Source organism: Enoplosus armatus, chromosome 20 (genome assembly GCF_043641665.1).
Source record: "Enoplosus armatus isolate fEnoArm2 chromosome 20, fEnoArm2.hap1, whole genome shotgun sequence".
Classification (NCBI taxonomy): Eukaryota; Metazoa; Chordata; class Actinopteri; order Centrarchiformes; family Enoplosidae; genus Enoplosus; species Enoplosus armatus.
The window spans coordinates 9963663-9989154 of NC_092199.1; the positions used below are offsets into that span (position 1 = coordinate 9963663).

The 25492-nt window shown below is 39.3% G+C and overlaps 1 protein-coding gene across 1 annotated transcript in view; it reads right to left on the minus strand.

Annotated features, from left to right (window-relative positions):
* The window catches only part of LOC139303618 (protocadherin-15-like), a 131766-nt gene that overhangs the window by 38878 nt on the left and 67396 nt on the right, over positions 1–25492 (minus strand). The window contains exons 22-27 of the mRNA XM_070927462.1: positions 22026–22145; positions 21684–21869; positions 19521–19757; positions 18180–18296; positions 16212–16352; positions 14293–14405 (exon numbers count right to left, since the gene is read on the minus strand). Of these exons, the coding sequence (XP_070783563.1) occupies positions 14293–14405; positions 16212–16352; positions 18180–18296; positions 19521–19757; positions 21684–21869; positions 22026–22145 (914 nt within the window). The remainder of the gene's footprint in view (positions 1–14292; positions 14406–16211; positions 16353–18179; positions 18297–19520; positions 19758–21683; positions 21870–22025; positions 22146–25492) is intronic.

The following is a 25492-nucleotide window of genomic DNA, read 5'->3' on the forward strand; positions in this document are numbered from 1 at the left end:
CAACGTGATAAATGGGACTGTTGGGGAGCGAGAGAGTGTGTGTGTTTGTGTAGATGTTAACTTCCAGACCAGTCGATTGCCTCTCTAACCACCTGCTCTCCCTAAACACTCCAAGCAAATATGTAATAAACCTGAGGTTTATCGAATTAATATAAATTTAAATGGAAAAACAAATGTATTGTGTGGAGTGATGCAACTTTAGGAAGTTTAAATTGCAGAAGCTGATGTAAATCCTCTTTATTTATATATAAAAGAATACAGGCTATTTTCACAGCAGACATTTTGACTTGTCATAGTAGGAAAAGCACAGCTGTTACTAATAACATTAACAATGCCTCTGTTGTATTTAAGTGTCAACAGCATGAGCCAGCACGCACAAGACCCTGAAACTGATCAATTAATTTCATTGTTTACACTTTTCCTACTGTCAAAACGTCTTCTGTGAAAAAGGCCTGTTTTGTCCACTTCCTTCATTATTGAGGGAAGAGAGAAAAGGTTAACAAAGGTCCCTGGCCTGACTCGTGGTCGGTATTTTAAAACCCAAGGCCACCAGGACGCTCCAGAAATGTATTTTCTCTTGTAGTCAGCAATGAGCAACGTGTGCACCTGTGGATAAAGAATAGAAAACAGACACTGAGATTCAGGAATGAAAGAAAGAAAATATTCTCATTCACATCCATGTACTTTTCAAATTATACAGAATGGGACTGTAATAGATAATTCAAGAGGAGAGGCTTTGTGAACTCATTCACATTGTGCAGTCAGAAAAGAAAATGAAAAACACCAAGTCTGCAGTTATGTAGTTTAGCTGCAGCAGCAGCAGCACAGATATAGTCCATCGATAAATTTGGGCTTACTTTGTTGTAGTGCACTACCTTATAAACTGAAATTATTTTATTCCTCTCCTATCATTGGAGTCTTTTCTTATATTTCCTCTTTCCACCTCTCTTACGTCTCATTCTCTCCAATCCTCATTCTTCTTCCTCACTTAAATTTCCCACTTACACCCGTTCCATTCATGCCCATCTACATTTCTCATTCTGCATCCAGATCTCCTTTACCTTCACCCCTCCCTCCTCCCCCTCTTTCCCCCCGACCGCTGCCTCCAGCCGACATCCCAGCAGACCTCAGCTACAATTGTTATCCATTCCTCCATCCCTCCTTCTCCACAATGGCTATTTGACAGGGGTGAAGGAGCACAATGGAGAGAATGCCCACACACACACACGTGAGCTGATACGCTGGACTACGTGCACACATACAATACAATCATACCAACACACACAATTACTTGTGGATGGGTCAAAACGCACAAGCATAAAGATGCACACAAGAATCTGTGCACGTGTAAAGTAGGCTACATGGCATAGTACAGATAAACACACACACACACACACACACACACACACACACACACACAAAGAGCTCATTATCAAGCCCCTGTCCCCCCTCCTGCGCTCTCTAATCATTGCTGTCTTAACTACAGCAAGCTGGGCTGATACTGATAACAACAGAAACACACACACACACAAACCTGTGTTTACTATTATTCTTGTGAGGACATTGTATTGATTTTCATTCATTCCCTGGAGGCTTACTCTAACTGTAATGTCGTCATAATTCTTACATAAACCCTAAAACGCACATATTCAGATTGAATGTGGGCTATAGGACAGAAACCCTAACAGAGCTGTGAGTGTTCAGTGTTTCAGCCGTGTGAAGGGATAGACAGAATCATGAGGATAGTGACAGATGTTGGCAGTGATACCCTCCTCTCTGTGGGTCTTTCCCTTATTGCCACTGCTATAGTTTGTCTCACTCATTATGTTTTTTTATCACGTTTTAGCCCGTCTCTTTCAGATATGTATGATTCATCATCTTCTTCCACTTGTCATTATTCTTTCTGTCCCTCCTCACACGGCTCCTTTTCATTTCTCTCTCTTTCTCTACTGCAATTCTAGTTCTGTCACTTCATGATCATTTCTTTCTTCCTCTTTGTCTCTTTGTCCAAACCAAACTACAACATCCTCTGTGCTGAGCAGGGCTTCGGTTCAATACCTCCACACAGAGGCTTTTTTCCCCCCTCCACATGACAGTAATGCTTGATCTACTGTATGACATACTGTATTCGGCGTGGGAGGCCATGCCTGGAAGACAGCAAAGCAAACTCAAGCAGGTCAAATCTTATTAGGCAGCATTAGCTTCTGTTTATTATCATCTAAGGTGCATGTTGCATAAACTCACACTACTTAGTAGTGTGAACAACTTCTGTGTTCACACTACGGTTTGATCTACCTGACACGATGTCGCACACTGAACGTAAACATGGAACCCCGAGTGGTTTTGTCCATTGACAATCGACAGATTACTTTAGTTACTTTGTGAAATTCTACTTCGAATGGAAACCAAGAAGGAAAAAAAGAACATAGATCTGCATATAGCTGTGAAGATGCATACAGTCAAGACTACAGTTAGGCAAAACAAGTAAATTATTACTATAATAATATTAAAACAAGCTCATTGCAGTTTATAACAGATCTTTTGACAGCAGCCATGTGAGAAATCAGATTGTGGAACTATTCAAACTGCAAGACAGCCTAAAAAAAAAGAAATAAAAATCTATTGTGTCGGCATAGCATTATGGCCACGTATGCTTGAAAAGAACTAGTTCAAACGATGTGTCAGCTGGCCACGTCCATTTATAACCATAATAATCATTTAATTATGGCGATATTAGAGCACATTGCAGGCAGTCTGTCCAGGAATTAATCCACAGTGAAAAAGAATGAAAGAAAGAGAGCTTCACAGTGACGCTCAAAACCTCCCCACACCAAGTACTACATGAAGCGAGCGATTGGTGTGGGGAGTGTGTGTGTGGGGAGTGTGTGTGTGTGTGTGTGTGTTTCTGCAGCTGTTTGACCGCTGTTCTGTTGGCACCTTAAGTATGTTTACATATGATTCTTTGAGCTCGTTATTGATGTTTTGTCTGCTAGTTAATGTCAGGAATGGTCCAATCACACAAGCTGACAGCTAAAGTTATTAATCAACATTATGAGATATCCTTCCATGTTGTTACTGTAGCCTTTTATATTGACTTTTCTTGCACTTTATATGGACTTTCATTGGTAAGTGATTCCAATTTAAATCATCTATCAACAATATGGAGGGATAAATTACTTTGGTAGGACCTTTCAGGTATAGTATAGAAAGTCTGATATTCAATAGGACCACTGAGCTCTTTTAACGAGTAGTGGTCAGCAGCCTGAGCTAGAATGTCCTGTTCTCCCCCTTTCCAGAGGGTCGCTAATTGTCTGTAAGATTTTCATTAGGACGCTGTTGAGCGAGGGGTCTTAACTGCCTGCAGCACTAACCTCTACAGGCTGGCTGAAGCTCTATAAGTGACTTCTTCTCCTGCTGTGGCCATTTTTCAGCACGGAAAGTCTTCAATTTTCAGTTGACGTGTCCCTACAATTTTAAGAGCATGTAGAGACATGCTGGTTGAAATCCAGTTTTTTTTTTTATCACTCTTTAAAATTATGTTTTTCAAATCATGAGCGCAGTGGGCTGTAGTTGTAAGCCAATATTGATGATTTTATTACAATTCCCAGGGCATGTAACTAATCTATTTTTTCTTTTTCTTATTTCTGCTCAACACTGTCTGAATAATCAAAATGCATTTGCTATACCCCGTGGCACTCTCCTTCTCTCTCTAATCCCACATCTCTCTCTCCTACCTCTCTTCATTCTGCTGAACTGGTTTTAACACAACCTCTCTCTTTCTGTCTATCACTCTCTCTGGTCCTTAAAGCTCTCCCTGGATCTCCCAAACTGATTCTGTCTTTTCATTGTTCTGTCAGCAAGTGTCTCAGCGTCTTTTCTCCTCCTCTCATGGCCCTCTTCTCACCTTTTGCTTTACAGTCTTGTCGTGATTGTCAACTGAAAGTCAAATGGCTTAGTATCTCTCAAACAGTCTGAACTTGAGCGGAGTCTTGTTGAAGTAGTAATACATAAAACACATGCGAGACAGAGCAGGGAGAGAGAAAAAGGACAATATATACAAGTGCTGTTGACAAAAGAAGGAATCAGAGGGAAGGTGATATAGAGACAAAGACACAGGAGAAAAACGGGATGACACAGCGAAAGAAAATGGAGAAAGAGAATAACAAAAAATGTTTGTGTAGATTTGTGTTTTTGAGTTAAAAAGGCCGAATCAGGGAAAAATTGTGTGCAAATATGCTGCGACAAGAAAATTCATCTAACATCACTTCTGTAGAAATCATTTGTCCAGCATATCTGCATGTCTGTGTGTGCGTCTGTAGATTGATACCATCTTCCTTGACTGCCAGCACACAAGCTCACAGTCACGACCACGCATGCACGCACAGACATTGGCAGTAAAGTTATATTTGAAGCTGTAATATTATATTTGAAAAGCGTAAACCCAAAGAATAAAGTTGACACCTTTATCCAACTGAATATAAATGAGTACTACTTGAACTGTGTGAAAGGTTACTTTGACTATATCTTTAGCTCACATCCTTTAGCTTCAACCAGCGACGACGACTTCAGACTAGAAGTGCCATAGTTTCATGTTTCCCTTGATGCTGTCACCAAACCAAACCACCAAACCAGAAGTGGGTGGAAACACATGACATAGGTACTACTTGCTGCAGGTATAAAAAACAGGGAAAAATTATAGTTCTTATGGTTTAGTCATAATAAAAATATATAAGGGTTTGCTTGCAATACAAAGTTAAATAATTTTCTAAGTGCAAACTCAGACCTAAAATCAAGTTTTTCAGTCTTTCAGTTTATTAATTGTATCCTCTGATGCTCATATGCATGTGTCAGATCATTTTAAATAAGCCAGTCCAACATGTTCTCCAAACTAAATGAAAAAAAACAAAAAAAACAGGTAATCTTCCAAAACCAACCCAGAGGAGTGTTTTCTGATCTGGTGCCTCTACCTGCAGGACGACAAACCTGGACAATGTTACAAATGGCCCTTGTAAAATTATTCAAATTATTCTTCCACTTCCATGGCTAAGGTTTTGTTAGTAAAAGAAATCAATGTTGAACATTGGTACTTCACAAACAGTGGGCTGCTGGGTCATAATCACACGTTTTGTTGTTGTTCTTTATCTCTAATTCTACTTTCCCAGTCCCCTGTCATATGGCAGAAAAATCTAAGTCTAACGGCGAAGACGACTGTTTGTCTTTGCTGGTATTGTGAATTTAGAATGAACAGGGGGATTTTTGTATACTGTGTCCTGGTATATTTTTCTTTCATCTGCACTTATGAAGCAGATACAAAAAGCAGACTGCAGAGAGTTAAACATTTCATCTTTATCCACCTTTGTGTGCTGGTGTGTGTCAGTTTGCATCTTAAGTAGTTTTAATGACACATTTGTATAGTGTGAGTGTGACTATAATTTCACATCTTTGTGTGTGTGTGTGTGTGTGTGTGAGAGAGAGAGAGAGAGAAGGAGGGTGAAGAGACATCAGGAGAATGTAATGATTTTGCTTGTTATTATCATTAATCAAAACCAAGTCTATTGTGATTACCTTCTCTCTGTCTCTTGAAACCACCCCATCAATCTCCCTCCCTCGCTCTCTTCATTATCCTTTGTCCCCATTTCTTATTAGACGCTTGGCAGCTGCAGCCACATCTACTAATGAACTACAAAGATCCACTTCAGAGTAAGAAAATAAGGACTAAAATATGTAACAACCGTATTGAAAAAAGAGATAGTTAATGAAGAGGTACTGTGGCAATGTGGCATTGTAATGTTGAGTCAAACTGAACTGTGTGTGGAGGTCAATCTGCTTTCACCGGAAACTTTATTGTCTCCAGCCTTTATTCTGCGACTTGAGAGGAGTCAGCTGTTTGTTTTTTTTCCCCTGAACAAACACTTGACATGGTAGTTTCTACTGGATACTGTATGTTAGCTATGATGTTAGCTTTCATGCAACAACAACTCAGAAAGAACTGACCAGGCAGAGAAAAAGCTGCCAGCCTTTTGTTCACAAGCTGCCTGCTCTAGTCTTTTGGCCTTCCTCACTGTATCTCTCTTAAATTCTTGATTGTTATGTAACCAGTTGCAAAATGCCTGAGGTTGACAAAAAGGAACATTATTACCCACACTAGGCTGGTTTAACTCCTCACATTTACATTAGTATCAAATTGTGTAGAATTGCACATAAAACATGAATTACTTCTGTATTTTATTCTTCTGTTATATTTGTCTTTTTCAGTGTGTCTGCTTATTTGATTATCAATGTCTTTGAGAGTATGAAATCTCTCAGTTTGCTCATCAGGGTTGTGTGACAGTATATACTTTTCTTTTAAGCATTGTCGTCACATGTTAACCAGCTCACATGCTGAGGAAGGAGACCAACATTAAATGACTTTAATTGAAAAGTAGCTTATAAAAGTGCACAGAACGTACGGAAACACACAATAAATTACAGTCTAAGTCACTGCAGACATGAAGACAATTGAATGAGTATCAGCACATTCCCAGTGGACAGCAGTATACAATACCTTGTGCACTCAAATGGGACAAAACAACACACCTTAAGGCAGGATCTGGGAAATAATGGCTATATTTAGGCTCTGCTCGGTGCTCGCTCACAATACATTTTGAACCATAGTTTTTCTCACTGCAGCTATATTTCAGTAACCAGAGATCAAGACAATTTCAAGCTGCAACATACAACTTTACAGCAGCCGACCTTCTGGAGCAACATACTGTAGATATGCTGTGTAGCGCTGTCAGCTACGGATTTTCAGTTTTAAGAAACCAAATTTAGAATTTTACAGTGAGTCCATTTTAGCTCTTTTCTTTGATCTGCTGGTTTGGCAATCTGGGTGTCGGAGCCAAGAAAGTCCCTCTGCAGTTGTTAAAGAGAGTAGTAAGATAACCGACATCCAGCGAAACAACATAAGCTGTCTGACCGTGCCTACCCCTCCTGTTCAAGAGTTTCACACGCGACCCTCTGGCATTGGTTTAGGATCACGCAAACCTACAGAAACACTTCTCCTATTTTTCAGGTTTTTGAAACACCGATGTTGGAGGCGTATTATTTTTCAGATACAAGCAGACAAATACTTCAGCTGAGAGAGCGAGAGCTGTCCACCTGCTGCATCTAAATATACAATATAATATAATACTTATGCTATAGGTGGTATTCATATTCAAATTGAACTGTTAACTGTATTAGCTGCTGGATTATAGCCTTCAGGAGTATGTTGCCATCTGTCAGCTGTCATCCATGTCAATTACCCGCCAATTTCTTATGCTTTTGTTTTCAATTATATGCCTTTTTTGCTTGTATTGAAATGAGCTTTTCAATTATGTTCGTGATGCTTTCAAGCTGACACTATTTCTTGTGCTGTAGAAAAGGAGCTGGATACATGAGGACGAGTCAAGTGGAAACAGCAAAAGCAAGGTCTCAGCCATACAGCAGCAACAACAGCAGACGAAATAAAAGAAAGAGCAGAAAGGTGAAACATGCAAAAGACCTGCATGTCCTTATATCTGCAGTATGTGAATGTACAGATGTCTGTCTACCTGACTGCCTATAAGCATGTTTATCTATCAGGTATTGTCTGCCGGTGTAACTTCTTGTCCATCTGCGTCTCAGCCTTCTCTATTCGAGTCTTTACCTGCTTGTTTGCTTGTTGCTTCATTACTTCAATGTGTCTGCTTGTTGCTTCAATCTAACTTCAATGGTCACCTTCTCTCACGCCACTGTATGATTTCACGACCTGTATGTAGCTGTCTGTTATGTCTGCCTTTCTGCCTGTCGATCAACTTCAGTGTGTTATTGAAAAGGTGTATTCCAGCAGCACTGTCACTTGTTTCCTCTTGTTTTGCTCCCTCTCTTTTTGTCCCCTCCCTACTCAGCTTTTTCTTACTCTCTCCTCTCTATCAGAAAGTCACTCTCCACATCTCTGAATTGCTTCTCTCCACTATCCTCTCCTAACATCTCCCTCTATCTGTCCTTCTTTCTCTCTTTTCAGTTCTCTCTTCCATACCTCACCCCTCTCTCTTACTGTCTCCCAGCTGCAAGCAATATTATAAATAACAACACCATGGTTGTTTGCCGTTTGTTGTCACAGTCGTAACATTGCCAGGGGCACTCTACGTGCGCTTGCCTGTTTGTGTGCATCAACCAAACAAGGTAACCTTCAACTGAATCGGTTAGACATATAGCGGATTTACGGAGCCACAGATCGGCGTGCTTGTTTTGACGGGGAGGAAACATTTATCCCATAGTTAAAATGTTTAAGGGCCTCGGGGAGTTTATTCATTTTGGCAGAGAAGACGTTTAATTTGACAGAAGATTTGACTTTATAAACAGACAGGAAGGAAGTAACAAAAGGGGCAGAAGTGAAAAGAGGAATAAATATTTTAACCAAAGTCAAATACTTGTGTTGAACATTACACAAATTAACTGAAACAATGTTTCAGTACAAAGCAAAACAGAGGAAAAGGAAAATGACCCCTGCCATTTACATATGACATTATCGTCTTACTATCAGCTTGTCAGTCATCTGAAAATCACTTTCAATTGTACTAATCTGTAAGAAAGCCGCTATACAAATAAAGTTTGACTGATTGATTGATAAACTTTCACTTCACAAAAGCCAGACATCATTTGCGTGTCTTCAAATGCTTAGCACCAAACAGAAAATGTGAAACCAAACAGAAAATGTGAAACATTTGCACGAGCAAATCTACACATATTTTATTTCCCAGATGTGCTTCATTAATTTAAAATCTTTCTTTAAATGTACATCATTACGTCTATATAAAGCAAAGCAATAAAAAGCCTGGCTCTGTGTATTTCACAGCTTTCCATTATGTGAAGAAGTGTTGCCCACGAGAAGCAGACAAAACTATTCTCTGGATCAATTTGCCAGAAGTTAACGCATGCATGTATTGTAAGTCTATATCTCCTTGTTATTTCAGTTACCAGGTTGGCACAAAAGGGATTGTAGTCTTTCAAAGCTCTGTGTTTGTTATTGTCCAGCTGGCTGATAGTGATAAACACCGTGACCTCCTGCCCGGCTGCCTGTGATTCTTGAACAGAGCGTGTACTGTATATCAGTGCATCTAAATCTCTTGCCATGGCGTCGTGGTTTTATCTCCATCTTTGTAATGACGCAAGACAAAGCAACATATTGCCATCTTTGATCGCACAATCTCTTGATTAAAGACAAAGCTTTGATGTTTAGAAGTGTTTTGGCTTTTAACTCTCTCACCACTTTCTAATTAGATTAATTAACAAAGTAACAGGCTATGAGGCATTTTGACATCATTTGGGGGGAACCTACGCCTGCATTCACAGATACACACACACACACACACACACACACACGCACACACACACACACACACAGACACACTAGCACAAAAACACAAAGAAGACACACATACATTCCCACATGCTTGCACATGCACACAAGCATGGAAAGTGGTGGGAGGGGTTTGTAGATTTCAATAATCTTTGAAAAGGCAATATATTCTTTCTATTCACTTAACCTCATGCTGATAATTGCCACTGGGGGCTGATAACTATTCATGTGTATGTGATACTGACTGCATACTAATTCTGCAGGTGCAAGGATGGTCCTACAGTGAGCAAAACGGGGGGGGGGGGACACATGTTTCATCACGAAGAAATTGTTATAAATCTCAATTTAATAGTTATTAATTTTATAGTTAGTTAATACAACCTACTGTTCATACAATTCTCTGTTGAGTACGTGAGACAGCTTCTTGTATTATTAAATGATAATCAAGTAGATAAAAATTACATTAAAAAATTAAAAAAGTGTATTACTCTTTTGACAATAATGGCAAGGTAAGTTTAACAACGGCATTATGCACTGGCAATTAGAAATATTGTGGACTTGTTGTTGTGTACAATCTGTAAGAACAGCTTTGTTTTGGCTCTGTACTGCATCCCATTAGATTTCAAATGAAACATTAACTGTAAAGGTTAAAGTGCTGGCTTTCATCTATCGTCATTCGATGAACCGTGTAGGAAATTGTAGACCTCTTTCTACATACCCCCTGAGGGTAAAAATAGAGGCTACGAGTCCAACACAGCTCACCCAGTATGGATGTGAACGACCTAAAACACACTCGAAGCTGAAAATCAGCACTTTAAGCTCAGCTCTTTCATTTGAAAAGCAGTTTGCTGGAGTACTGAGCCAAAACAACAAAATAATGTGTGTCACTGTGATCAGATTAAGCTAACACAGTCATAGTTATACAATACATATAGTTAAAGAATATAGAAATGCATGCAGATTTCAATATTTAACACAAATTACAGTCAATACTTGAGAAGCCCCAGTCTTTGAAAAGTCAATAAGTTAAGTAACTAGTAGTAAGTTGAATTCTCTCCGCAGTGTAAAGTGTATCATTTGCGTTAGCACCATTTCAAAATTAACTTGTCATATGTTACTTCTCATCTTCTGTAAATGCCATGAGTAGGATTTGACAGCCTTTCACAAGATGATTTGGTTGGTCTGACGATCAGGAGTAAGGACGTTTTCTCAGTGGGGACAGCTGGGTCAAATGTTATTGAATGTCCAGGTTGTTTTGTGGTTGACTGGCCACCCTCCTCTCGGCCTGAACTGTATGTATAAGTCCACATCTCATGGGTCCATGTTTCTGTGACAATTTCAGTTTGCTACCTTCTATCTCTGATACACTGAGATTAGACTGACATTATATTGTTGCTAGGTTTGCCTTCCATCCCTTATTCTTTTTAGTTAATCCACTTTCTTCTTTTGCTTATCCTGGTCAGGGTGACGCACCAAAGACTTCAAAACTTCAGGCTGAACACTAAGAGTACACACAAGAAGTACTCTTTTTGTTATATCTTAATTCTTAATTGTGTACAGTAGTCTCCAGATATGTGCAGTCTAAACCAAATATATGAAAAGGGGGACTTAACCTAACATGCCCTTTTTAAAGTGATACCACATACAGAATTCTTTTGAAAGTTTGAGCATGTGCAGAAGACATTTGAAATGTGTATAATTAATGTAGTGATGAACAGCAAATGTACACTCTACCAAAAAGCAACTTTTAACAGATCCCTTGTTTTACCATCACTATCTTTTTCAATATATGAATCAATATTACTGATTCAGCCTTGCCCATGGCTAGAGGCCTGTCTGTTGAAACCATACAAAATCATTAAGCTGCATTCGTAAGCTCTTAAAACCACACTGGTACAATGGTTAGCTTTTATTCAATAAAGCTGGGATAATTAATTCAAAGCTGGTACACTGTACTCTGTGTGAATACAACATGGAATTACAAGAACAAAAAGCACTATCTCTCTTACACACACACACACACACACTAAAATACAGGCACAAACAACGTGAAATATAAGGCACACATGCACGTGCACCCAAAGAGACAAACAAAAGACAAATACCCACAGAAAGGGACATCCGCAGTGCACAAACATAACAATGTGTGTATGCATGCGTTAATGTGAACTGTGTGTTGATTAACAAATAAAATACACACAAATTCTAAAAAGTGTACACTCACATAGACGGGTACATACACACACCTTTAGCTGGAAGCTATGTTACATATTCATAAATGCAGTATTATATGGCTGGCTGACATCTCTCTCTCTCTCTCTCTCTTGCCTCTAACCCTTTTCCTAAAAATAGAGAGGAGCTTTACTCTGCTCTGTGTGAAAGACAAACCTTGACATCTCGAAATTTTGTCTGTAATAGTGGAGAAATATGTCTGTATTGACACTGAAGTCGCAATTACTCCCAAACAAGCTCATTAGCTCAGAGCTTACGGTGCTCAGGTGTCTGAATAAAGAACGCTAAAAGCAACTGAAATGTGAGTACAGACATATTTCCTCTTTGCTTGATGTGCTTTTTGTTGAATTTAATGTTGATTACTGCGTTGTCACAGAGGCAGCTGGGTGATTCTTGCATGACAGATGGCATGTAAGCTATGTGAAAGTGAGTTGCATCACAGGAAATGTCTGAGCACATACTCTTATCAAACTGTTTGATGTGTGATGAAGGTAGACAAGGGGAGAGGAACAGGAAGACACAAAATAAAGGAAACAAAATCTGCAATAGAATAAAAGACTAATTCTATCCCTCTTACAAACAATCAGTCACAAAAAGCTCACTTTGATTGACTCAAGGTAGGAAACATGTTGTAATTATGTTTAAAAGCATCCTCTCCCGCAATTTTCATCTATGTCTGATGTCTTCGATATTGTGCCTGACAGAGAACATAACAAGCAAGCAAATGGAAGGGGACCATTCCCCCCACATCATTGTGGGGCAAACAGACATATAGAGGGGCTGATAAAAACCAGCATGGCAGGAAGAAAGTGTATTAAGAGAGAAAATAAGAAGCTACTGTAATGTGGAAAAATAAAGGCAGATCAAGAGAGAGCGTGACAGAAACATAACAGAGAAGAATAAGCAGAGAACTTAATATATATAAACAAAGTTTATATATTTAATGAAAGATGAGATAAGACAGAAAGAATAACAGATCCACATAAAGAAACAGAGACAATAGCTGTGGATTATAGGCCAATTTCACTACTGACCTCACTCACACTCTCTGCCTAGCCAGCCAATCACAGAAGAGAAAACCTGAGGTGACCTGCTGACCTCATAAAACAAGCATCAACTGGAAGAGTTATAATGATGAGAGTGAGAGTGTGTGTGTGTGTCTGCACATGGGGTAAGTATAATTTATTAATGTTGGTTGAGTTCACATTGTGTGAGCGCTGCGTTTTATTGGCATTTCAAAACACAGAGTGAATGAAAGAGTGTGTGCAGTGTGTGTCTTTACAAAAATATGATCAATCCCTCACTTTTATTGTTGTTTTACTGCTTCAGCGAACAGACATTTGTGCAGCTAGAGAAGGAATTTGCTTTTTTTTGGATTAAAAGAACAATATTAGACACTATTTCTTTATGATGTTTTGTTTTTAGCATCAGGCATGTAATGTATTCCTGTTTTGTAAACGGCTCTCTATATGCTTCTATAGTTCAATGTATGCAAAGGAACGGAAAGGAAATGACATGCATTGGCCCACCCACCAACCACTGATGGTGGGTCATACAGTGAGCAGAGAGGAGCGACATGCCCAATTTGCCCTTTTATGTGTTTGATATAAGGTCAGAGTGAGTGTCTGTTTCTCTTAATACGTTTCCAGAAGACGGAGAAAAGCGTGCCGCTGCCCCCTCACAGTTGATGTTACTGTACACATTTGTTTTGGAGGGAATTCTGGGATTTGTATTGTGAAAACCAACTTGCCAAAGCTCACACATTGATTTGTATTCTTTTTTGGAATCTGAAACACTAAAGCACATCATTTCAGTTGTAATCAAAACTGAATTAGGCAAGTAAACATCAATCATGCTGTTCAGACTAAGCGCCTTCTGTTTGTGTGTGTGTGTGTAGGAGAGCATCTGATCTGAGAAATCAGTTATCAGAAAAATTTTCTACAGCCCTGAAGCGTGACTTTGCATGGTTGTGTGTATATTTTTTAATGGTTTATAGTGAAATGTGGTAGAACATTGCTTTAATCCATTAGAGAAAAGTTAGTAATAATAGATTCCATGTTCTTCTTTTTCATATTTTAATTACACCTATATTAATACCATTCATTAATTTGCCAGATGAAATACAAATCCTCTGTCGTAGTCAGGGGGAGCAACTAGGTACAATCCAAAATTTCAGATGTTTTTTTCTCTTGGTTCGGTGTGTGAATTTGAGATTAATGCCTCTCTTTGTGTGTGTGTGCTTGTGGGTGGGTCAGTCTGATGGAGCGTGTGATATCAGCCCCCAGGTTTATTGGTGTTTTATTGGTAATTTACAGCTTCTACAGACAGATGTTCAGGCAGCCAGACATTTCTTCCTTTTTTTTTGGTCAAAAAGTTATTTGAAAAATAATAAAGAGCGGAACTGCTATTCTTGGGCATTTTGAAGAGTAAACATATTTGCAAAGAATAGCTACAGCAATGTATAAAGAGGACAACAAATCTTTAGATACACAAGTTGCTCATATTCTTTTATTTCTGACAGAGTAGCTGCACAAACTGTGTCTCCTGATCCCAGTGACCCATAAATGTGTCATTTCGAACAGGCCTCTGGTGCTTGTATTACTATGACGTCCTTAATGTAATGACCATTAAGTTACCACATCAACCACAACTGAAATTGTAAGGATTATAATAGCATGTACTGTGCGTGTGTGTACCTGTATTCTTCCTGAGTGAACACAGGAATGACAGACGGCTGAAGGACTGTGATCTGTACAAGAGTTGTGTTCTCCTTTGCAGGCTCTCCATCATCATAGGCCACCACCACCAACTGTCAATCAATCAAACACACACACACACACATATAGGTAAAGACAGAGTAGATACTCACATGCTTGCTTGCAACATGGCTGCCACTGCTCTCGGTTTATGCCCGCTAACGTTGCAAAGAGATCAGTTCACACATTTTTACAGTCTGCTGACAGCGGAGACAGCCAAATAAATTGATGCAGCTAATGCATGACAGGCCAATAATAAACCAAAATAAATGTCTCCCCTTTGTTGTCGCCATCCTAAAAGCACATTATTTGCATGGGAATTGGAGAACAGGATGAGTGTGTGTCCCACTGGTGTGCTTATTTCTTCCTGCTTAGCGTTACTTCTTCATTTAATTGGGGGGGTAACCGCTGTTAACTGGACTCAAAGGAATCTTAATGAGGGACAAACTTAAAGATCAAGACATTGAAATATTGGGTTTCCTCCTTATTTAGCCTGGAAATTGTTACCAATACTGCATTGCGCTTCTTTGTATTCACACAGTAACTCACGCTTGAACCAGGAACCTGCTGAATGTACGGATCCCTCTTTAGCTGCTGGAAACATGTTGTACTTAACTGCCTTGCTCAATAGCACATTTACTTTTTTTCAGCTGCACTGACAATTTAAATGGGTTGCTTTTTAGTTTCAAACTCGTTTCTAGCCTTGCACACTTGCTTTTGCATGCTCAACTGTTTGCCTTTCTAATGTGATGCAAGGAAATTAGGTTAGACACTTGCTACATGTCAATGAGACGGTCTAACTGTGTATCTGTCCTTGTAAAAATGATACCATAGTGTTTATCTCTAGTCATAATCCAGAAATTGTACACAGTGTTGGACTGATTCATTTTGTTTCAGTTATTGGGAGCAAACAAGGTAGAATTAGTCCTCTGAGTGACATCTTCAGAGGACGCTGAATCCTTGTTGTGTTAATTAAAGCCCAATGAAAAGATGAAATTAGCATGGCCCAAAGCCCCATTGAGCAGTGCAGCTGGGAAAACACTGCCACATGGTTATATTTTGAAACTAATAAGCTACTGCAGCATACAGTGGATAGGGATTTATAAGAGTGCTCTGTGCAAAGACACCTTTATGCACAAGAAAGCAAGTACAACCTGAGATTGATGATCAAATTCATTTTTAATGACTCAATTCATGTGATGTCGCCCCAGTCCTCCACCCACTAAATACCGAAATCCAAAAACTACAGCAAAACCGGGATGCATCACATAAATCTTCTCCAGTAATGATGTCTCTATTGGACAACAGCCCTGGTGCCAATGTTTACAGTTTGAATAGATCAATTTGATTGATTGGGAATACCATTAAGTGATGCAGCATACTGTATTTACATTGTGATATACAGTAGACTCACTGCCACATGGTTATGTTTAATACACTGAATACATTACTGTCTGATGGAGGTTAATATCGTTCCAGTGGGAGAATCTTTTACTGCTGTTTTGCTCCATCGTAGATGTGCATGTTTTATAACGTCTATAATGCGAGTGTAGAATAAAAATAACCTTTTGTTGAGTTCCGGATGCCAAACAATTTACAAAACTGCAATAGGTATCCACTTCTGATCAGTGTCATGTAAATGCACCTAAGCCCAAGGCACATTTTACAGAATGCTGCATACAACAGGGGTTACCAACATTTTTTGTGCTTTTAATAAAAAGCAATGCCTGCTTGCGTCCCCCGTCACAGGCTGCATGGATGAATTGTCGGCAGTTCAATCAAAGGGTGATTTTATGAACATTATACATTATGGATTACAGGTGACCTGTAAGTTATAAACTGTGTGTGAGCATACTTACATTGAACTTGAGGTTGGGCTCTTCATTGAGGTTTACTCTGGTTACCACATTTCCCATGTTTTCGTCTACATCAAATATACTGGCAGAGTATGGATAAGCCTCCTGGTCCACTTTATAGCGCACAAGACCTGCTGGGGTACCCTATGAAGAGAACAAGTATACTTAGGGTGACAGATTTAGATGAATGTGGCATCAGGATGAAATGTCTCCTGCATGCTTTCTGGAATGCTGCCACTCTTACAGACTTCTTGCAAAAGTAGCATCAAATTAAAAGCACAGCGTAGTAAGGACTGTGTAATGGCCATTACATTATTTAATATCCAAAGCAATTAGTTTGGACCTAAATGTCAAACAGTGCGTCCATGTCCAAATACATATGAAGCGGTTAAGACACACATATTACCGCTTAAATGAGTTCCAACTTTAGACACTCTAATGATCATGAATTAACCTCTCAAGCAACCATCAGCTGGTATGACTAATTTGACTCAAAATGTCAGGAAATACATAATTTATATTTATATGATTTATTATGTCTCAGCTCACAGTTCTCTGTATTCATATATCATCTATCGTTTTGACAGTGTGTCTGATTGTCTAAGGGACAACCTGCACTGGTCACTTGCTGCCATTAAAACTGTACTTTTTGCTTATTTCATCTCTCCTCTCCTTTTTTTGATCTCATGTCTTCGTCATGAAGAGGTTGATTGTTTTACCTTGATGAAGGCTATTACCTGTTGAACAAAAGTTATACACTGTATTCTGTTACCAGACCAGTCTCATGTTTACTAGAGTTGCAACAAAGCCACATTGCCAGTAAATTGAAGGTATCCAAGGTAAATAGAAATGTCTCTAAGGTCATATTTCCATTAGAAGTGTCAGTATCATATTAAAAAAGAAACTGCAGTGAACAGTGTGTAAAAACAATATAGATGTTTTTCTAATTATGTACAAGGTAAACTGTCATTTGTTCTGAAATGTCTGAAATGAGTTAGATTTTATAGAAACGCTGCAGTTGAGAGCAGCACTTCAGAGCTGTCTGTTCCAATGTAAGCTTTCATTAAATAACAGCTCATAGTGAGTCAGCAAAACTTCACTGTGACAAATTCTTACAAAGATTTGTACTTCAGAGGTAAATTTGGGGTCTGAGGGGTATAAATGACACCAACATACTATATATCCAGGGCTGTTAAGGTGCTATTTAGTACCGTGTTGAGCACTGGGAGCCTTTAAAGTATACAGCCTGGACAGTATAATGTTACGTTTTGACCCAAGAGGGTCTAGCTAGATGCTTAAACCTCAAGTCTGCATCAATTCAGCTGATGTAGGACGACAGCAAGCACATTAGTCGGAACATGGGGCTTTTAAAAAGGCTTATGGGGTAACTTCGCCAGTGTAGAAGATTTCACACAGAGATGGAGGAGTGAAAAATAAGGTAATTGCGTCTTGAGCAGTATCACAAAGTAAAGACACTTTTGTGTTACTGGTCTTTTTCATAAATATTTATTTGGTGATTTACTATACAGTAAAAATTTACCAGCTGGTTGTTTTCTGTTTCCGATAAAGATGAGAGCTATATTTCACACAGCCACTGCATTTCAGACCTGCATCTAAACAAAAGGCTGTGTGACTCAGAAAATCCACACATGCTATATTCACACTGCACTTAGACCCCCGTATGAGCATTTTTACGACCTTTACAACCTGGGGTTAACGGCACCAGACTATCTAATGGCTCACAATGGAACTCTAAAGTGAGCTAACCTTCATTTTGCACCGAGCAGAATAAACCAGCCTATATTACAAAGATGTTTAGAGTTAAAAGCCCAATTGAGGTATCACAAAGTGGAGAACGAAGTGCAAACACACACACTGGAGACAACCATCATTATCTTGCATCATTCCCATACACAATTTGAGGCCTGTGAAAAACAGTTTGATTGAATAGCAGCAGCTGGAAATGCTCACCGCAGGGTCAGAATCATTGGCCATCACTGTGGTTACAATGGTTCCCTTGACAGCATTAGGAGCAACCATGCCTCGGTACACTGACTTGCTGAATACCGGAGAAAAGTCATTCATGTCCTGGAGAGAGAAAAACACACACACACACACACCCACACACACACACACACACACACAAAGTAGTATGGCATTAGTGTTGTAAACATACAGTACACCAAGCTGTTTTTGTGTTCTGGTAAGTGCCTGAAATTTTACATATTTACACACGTGCAAGCTATAGGCATGTTGATTTTTGCTTTCACTCCAATTCTTAATCTGAACTTAATGCTCATTTTGCAGTCCCCAAAATGACTCAGACTCAAGTGGATCCACTGTAGGTTTTGGGAACATCTGGCCTCTACAACAGAGAAAATGCAACAGCCCATAAAGGTTAGCTAATGTACATTTTTTGTTCTTTTAAAGTTTTGGTTAGGGTCTTTCTGTCTTTTGATCACAGCAGGTGTCAGCAGAACTAGAAAATAGCAGCAAGAAGAATAGTGTTCTTGATTTTCCTTCAAGCTAGCTGAATGATGTATTTCAAAAGTTGTTTCACAGTTGGCAAATTGAGACAATAGCTTAATAGAAATAGCTATAGTTACAGCTATAACTATAACTCTTAAGTCTTGGATGTCAGAGCTTCACGACAAGAGATGAATGTACCATAGCTTTTCCGCAAATGTAGTAAATGTGCTAATGCATGCAGAAACACTGGTATGGTGATGAACGTCAGTATATCAGATACATCTGGATCAGAAACAGTGATCGCAGTGAGGGAAAAACAAAGCAGAAGGACAGTGTGGAGCACAATAATATGCAAGTACTGCATTTGCTTCTGCTAAGGTCTGTCTTTCACTACAAATAAAGGTCAGTAGTGGTGTGATGTCAGTCATATTTGGAATAAAACGTTAAATGCATGCCAGCTGGCAACAGTACAGTATATTACAACCAAAATCTACATGGCAACGTGACTTTGTACCAAGCACCACTTTGGTTTTGTTTGTATCTGTAATCTTGGAGATAAAGGACATACAAAAGAGGGATTTCAGAGACTATCATAACAATTTTCTCCTCCACAGTAATTTTCCCACTGCTAGTAAAGGCTAAGACTTCTTAACCTGGTGAATTCAAATAGTTGTCAGTCAGTGCAGCATTGCTTGCTCTGCCCCAGTGCCAATTTCCATGGGTACTCTTCCATTAAACTGAAAACACACTTAACTAAAAGAGAAACACACTGACCTTGCTTGTCCTTCCGTCCTTATGCTTAAATAGACAGACCAACTCATAAACACACACCCACACACTCACCATGATTCTAACAGTAACAGAGGCTAGTCCAGGAGGCATGGTACCCTCTGTGTCCGTGGCCTCTACGGTGAATGTGTACGTGGGTTCTGAGTTGGTCAGAGCCTCATAGTCCAGAATTTTGAGAACCGACAGCTCTCCTGTCACTGGGTCGATGTTGAATAGCCGAGCGATCTCCTGGTTCGAGCCTTCAGTTCTGATTCGATATGTGAGGTTGGAGCTGAGGTCAGCGTCTATCGCCTACAGAGAAAGGGAGAGGAGAGAGTCAGAGAGTGGGGAAGAAAGTAATATCACTGCTTTGTGAATTTTAGGGCAAGTTCAATTTTTTATATTTGCCAGAAGGACAAGCATCTACATGTGCTGGAGCTAGAAACAGACTGCAGCATTTTCATTAGGTCTGTGTTGAGCTGGTGTGTCTGAAACGCCTGTGGTAGTATACTCCAGCAGGAGGTCGGCCTCTTATTTTTCCCTCTGTAACTATTTTACTGTGTAGCAAGAGGGAACTGTTTTTTTCTTTTTTTATATTCACTTGTGTCTTCAAATTATATTACCATATATAATAGTAATAAAACTCCAACTTTTAAGACATCTCGAGTGCTGGCTGGACTGCAAAAATAAAACTAATTTGATAATTTCAAGAGGTAGGTAAATAAATATCAGGGTCACAGTTTCGAACTGCAGGCAACTTGTTTCAAACTGTCAAATTTAAGAAAAAATTGCAAAAACTCAATATATTAGCCTGTGAATAATGTAAAATACAAAATATGAATAAAATAAAAACATTCTGAACCCATACCACTATAACCTGTTGTATATAAGGCAATACTTGAGTACATTCTACCCTGGTTATTTATGTCAATTAGGTTAAATAGCCTCACATATACACTATATGGCCAAAAGTCAGTGGAAAGCCCTACTAATTATTGAGTTCAGGTATTTCAGCCACACCCATTGTTAACAAAATCTTGCACGTAGCCATGAAATCACCAAAGACAAACATCTAGAAGTTATAATGGATTATATAGACTTTAAACATGGCACAAGTCAGTTTGTGAAATGTCTGCCCTACTTGATCTTCCCTGGTAAGCTGTATGCGCTATTATTGTGAAGATAAGAAGATATAGAGAGGGGCCAACAAGTGCTGAAGCGTGTAACGCGTAAAATATTGTATATATCATCTGTCGTATCACCCACTACAGAGATCCAAACTGCCTGCCTAAAACGGCTTGTTTCAGACAGAGGGTGAACTGAGGGGCTGCATAAAGGGCCATTATAAAATAAATCAGGACTGCTTTGAACTGTGAATCATGCAAAGCTACTCTAGTGGTGTCCCAGAATAAAAATAAAGAGCTGAAATGAGCATGATATGGGGCCTTTAATGCTACACGATACAAAGACATTTTACCCAGTTGAGGGCTTCCAACTTTGCAGCAACAGTTTGTGGAAGGCCTTTACTGTTCCAGCATGACTGTGCCCCTGTGCACAAAGCGAGGTCCATAAAGACATAGTTAAACGAGTTTGGTGTGGAGGAACTCAATGAGCCCTGACCTCAACATGAACACCTTGGGAGGAATTAGAACATCAGCCAGGCCTCCTCATCCAGCATCAGTGCCTGACCTAACAAATGCTCTTTTGGCTGAATGGTCACAAATTCCCACAGACACACTCCAAAGTCTTGTTTAAAGCCTTCCCAGAAGAATGGCAGGAAAGAGAATTGGCCATGGGGGGGGGGGGGGGGGGGGGCATATTAATGCCCATGGTTTTAGAATTGGATGTCCAACAAGCACATATAGGTGTACTGGTCAGGTGTCCACTGACTTTTGGCCATATAGTGTATATTGTAGGAACAGACAAAGCTCAAATGCTTAAATGCATTTTATATGATTTATGTGATTATTTTCTTAATGGCTGATACAGATGTGACTGTATCAAGCTAAAACCAGCCGATACATCAGCCTGGATGATTTATTGGTCAGGCTCCATTGTTTAGTAAGTTCATGGATGCAAAAAGGGCAAATTTACATACTTGAGACTCATAATTTATAAGATATTGAAACAGGTATTTTTCCAGAAAGCTTATACTGTACAGTGTAACACTTGAAATTATTACAAAATGTACTACTAGATTAGTTGCAAATGGACTAATCCATCAATCCACTGACTCACCTTCAACTGTAATATGACTGTATCTTTGGGGCTGTTCTCTGGCAGGCTGACATTGTAAGCTCGTTGGGCGAATATCGGGCTGTTGTCGTCCACATCCAGAACGGTGACAGACAGCGTTAATCTGGATCGCCGAGGGTCCACTGCTCCATCCCAGGCTTCCACAATCAGAAAGTAGTGACCTTTCACCTTTGAGACGAGAGTTGCGGTCAAACATCAACACTACATCTGTGAAAAATATTCCTACAGTCACCTTTGCCAATGTTTACCGCTGCCATTTTTGTATTGCATTCGACAACCATGACATTCACGTGAAATCTGAACATATCTTTCACTTCCTCTGACCTCTCTGTCCAGCGGCACCGCAGTTGTGATCGCTCCGGTGGCATTGATGGAAAACAGCTTCTGGTGGTTGACGAGCCGATAATGGACCTGACCGCTTGCCCCCAGATCTGAATCTGTAGCCTGAACATGGACGCACAGAAATAACACACACACACACACACACACGTTCAGGCAAGCAATAAAAAAGGAGGACTAAAGGTTTAAATCATCTGTGTCTGAATGCATGCAATGCATCAATAGTTCTTTTAATTAAAAGTGAATTTCCTCTCAAATCAAGATAAAGCTAAACGTGTGTGTGAATGAAGTGTGTGTCTGTCTGTCAATGTATACAAGTGATGAAACTATTGACCTCTTTCAGTCTTGTTAACATTTACAAAGCCTTTCATCTGGAAAAAAGAAAAATATATATTTTCAAGTGGGTGAGTATATGTGTGTGTGTGTGTGTGTGTGTGTGTGCGTGTGTGCGAGATACAGGGAAATGACTCAGAGGAGAATTATCAAAGCCATTTCCTGACTTGCAGTTTCACTCAGGGAGCTTTTGTCGGATTGGCATGCATCCACAATTCATTTGTATTAGCTCTGACCTTTTGACCTTGTCTCTCTAACCCAACACTTTTTTATATACTTCTTAATTAAACTTCAGCAAAGCAAGGTCACAGTTGTCATGCAGTGTAAATTAGTATGTTCTTTCTCTCTTTCTTCCATATTTCGTTACTTCTTACTTCATGTTATTGCTCCTGTCTCTAAGTTTCACACAAACTTCTTAGATAAAGCTTTCACAAGGTGACAAGGAAAGACGCTGGTGATCTGCACTCTCTCTCTGTCTTACATTTCCCCTGGTGTCAGCTCTCGCCTGTCCTTTTTTTCTTTTATTTCCTTTATTGCAACTTGTCGAAAGGAATTAAACTTACTTTCGACCAGTAACCAATTGTTAAACTTTTGCAGACTTAATGAGACAGTGGTTTCAATTTTCACATGGAAAAAAAGAAGTACAGGTTGTCTTCTTTCCTTTGTTGCACTTCTTTCATCTCACAATCTCCCTGTATCCATAGACTACACTCAAACTCTGAGTCTGTCTCCACATCATCTCTTTCAACTAATAAAAGAAGCTGTTGAGAAGGTGACAAATTGCTAGCTGGTTTTCCTTTCACCGTCTGACTGTTCATCCTGCCCAATCAGCATTCTGATGGCATTAAAATAAATGAGACCAGAGCAGAGGAGAGCAGAACAGAGGAACTATTAACATGGTGTGTGTGTGTGTGTGTGTGTGTGTGGGGGGGCTGAGCTTTGCTTACGTTGTGCCTTTTGACAAAAATATAATTTAGGGGTGAGTAGTAAGTGTTAAAAGTAATTGCTTCACACCTGTTCTTATGGCTAGCAGTAAGAACACTGTATGTGTGTGTGTGTGTGTGTGTGTCTGTGTGTGTGCGTGTGCATGTGTGTGTTTAATGTTAACAGCTTCAGTAGTCAGGACTTTGCATAACAAATTTAGTCAGGAAGAGGATTATTTTGAAGTTGATTAAATGTTAAAAACACAGACTGCCTTATAATCACGGATAATCCTTATGGTATTTGCATACATTATGTTTCAGTGTTTTGTCATCAAAAATCATGACGATAAATTGTCTTTGACTGAAGATATTACCATGAAGATGATCACTGAGGATAAAAAATCTGTGACAAAATCTATTTGAGATCAAGCACAATAATGAAAAGCATAAATAAGCCATACTAGCAGCATCGGTAAATGCTAATAACAGTATGCTAACATGTTCAGAATGACCATGCTGACATGTTTAGCAGGTTATCTTTACCATGTTAACCAACTAAGTTTAGCGTGTTAGCATCCTACCATCTGTCACAAAGTACAGTTGAGGCCAATGGGGATTCGTTTTGCAGGGAATTGATCATTAACCATAAAGTACTGGAATTTTGTGTTTTGACCTGATGATGGTGCTAGATGAAAAGTTAAGGGATCACCAAAGTCACTAGGATTCATCCTCTTGGGATTGTGAATGTTTGTTCAAAATATCATGGCCATCCGTCCAATATTTGTCAAGATATTTCACTCTGGACCAAAGTGGTGGACTGACCGCCTGACCGGCACTGCGTTTACAGCCGCACCACTAATGTGGCACAATGCAAACCACTAAAATAACAAAAATCACCTGAGATGAAATAAGACAATAAGTTAAAGTGTTGTTTGCCTGTTCAGGTTCAAGCCCTGCAGTTTAAGACAGGTCAGGGCATAGTGGAGTTTTGACTTTAACCAACTCAAAAAGAAGACACCGCACAGTGTGCAGATACAGGAGAGCTCGCTCAGACTCAACACAGAGGGAAACATATTATCAGCTGAAAAGCAACAGTGAGTGGATAAAATACTGGACATGATGAAGAAACAAACTGCATGTAACTGAAACTAATGCATCATGTTAAACATCTTCGCTAATTCTTCTGCTGAGAAACAGTAGACCATGAGATGTGGTTTAAGCACCATAAAAAGTTAGTAAGTGGACCTGCTGATGATTATGACTTGCAGCATGTATATCATATCATATATGTAGGCTGTACTTTTCCACACACTGTTTCTTTATATAACTCGAACATTATAAATTGTAACTTTATCAGCAGTGCCAAAATTGTCACTTTAATATATTTATCTAACCACCATGACTCATGTCGTTTCTATATTCCGTTTTATTTGCTGTACTCTATCACTTTTTGCTGTTGCAGTGACCCATTTTTCACTGTTTCCCCAATTTTGGATCATTAAAGTTTCATCTTATCTCGCACAGTGACTATTAGGATTAATAGAAATTAGGTTCTGTCTTGCCAGCGTTATGTAGACTGTAAGAGAGAAGAATGAAGTCCTCTTTATGTGATTTGTATTCAGTGATTCATCGATATCTGGGTGTAAAACTATTACACATTTAATGGAGCATCCAGCTTTTGGGTGATTATCGTGGGTTGTTTGAAGAAGGGAGGGAGACAGAATGAAAAATGGACAATGAGAGAGGGAAAGTAAGAAAGAAGGGGAGGGGTAGATAAGAGATGCATTTTGTGGTGAAGGAAACACGAGAAAAGACATTTTGTGAAAAATACACTTATTCACTTTCAGACAGAGAGTTAAGTGAGAAAGTCAATACCACTCTCATGTTTGTATGCTAAATGTGAAGCTAGAGCCAGCTGCCGGTTAGCTTAGCTTAGCATAAAGACTGAACTGATTGAGAAAACTGAAAAAAGATAAACGGACAGTAAAAAAGGGCACCTCTTTGATAAATGACAGGGAAACATTACTGTTCATAAAACCTTCTTTCATGCTGCCTACAGTAAAGTTGTCATAGCATTGCATTTTAGAAACTGGATTAAAGATAGTAGGCTGGATTCATCGTCTTGATGTCTGCAGTTCCTGGAGTTACTGCAGAAAGTGTGTTTGCATTTGTGACTTTCTCTCTGCCTCTACCCTT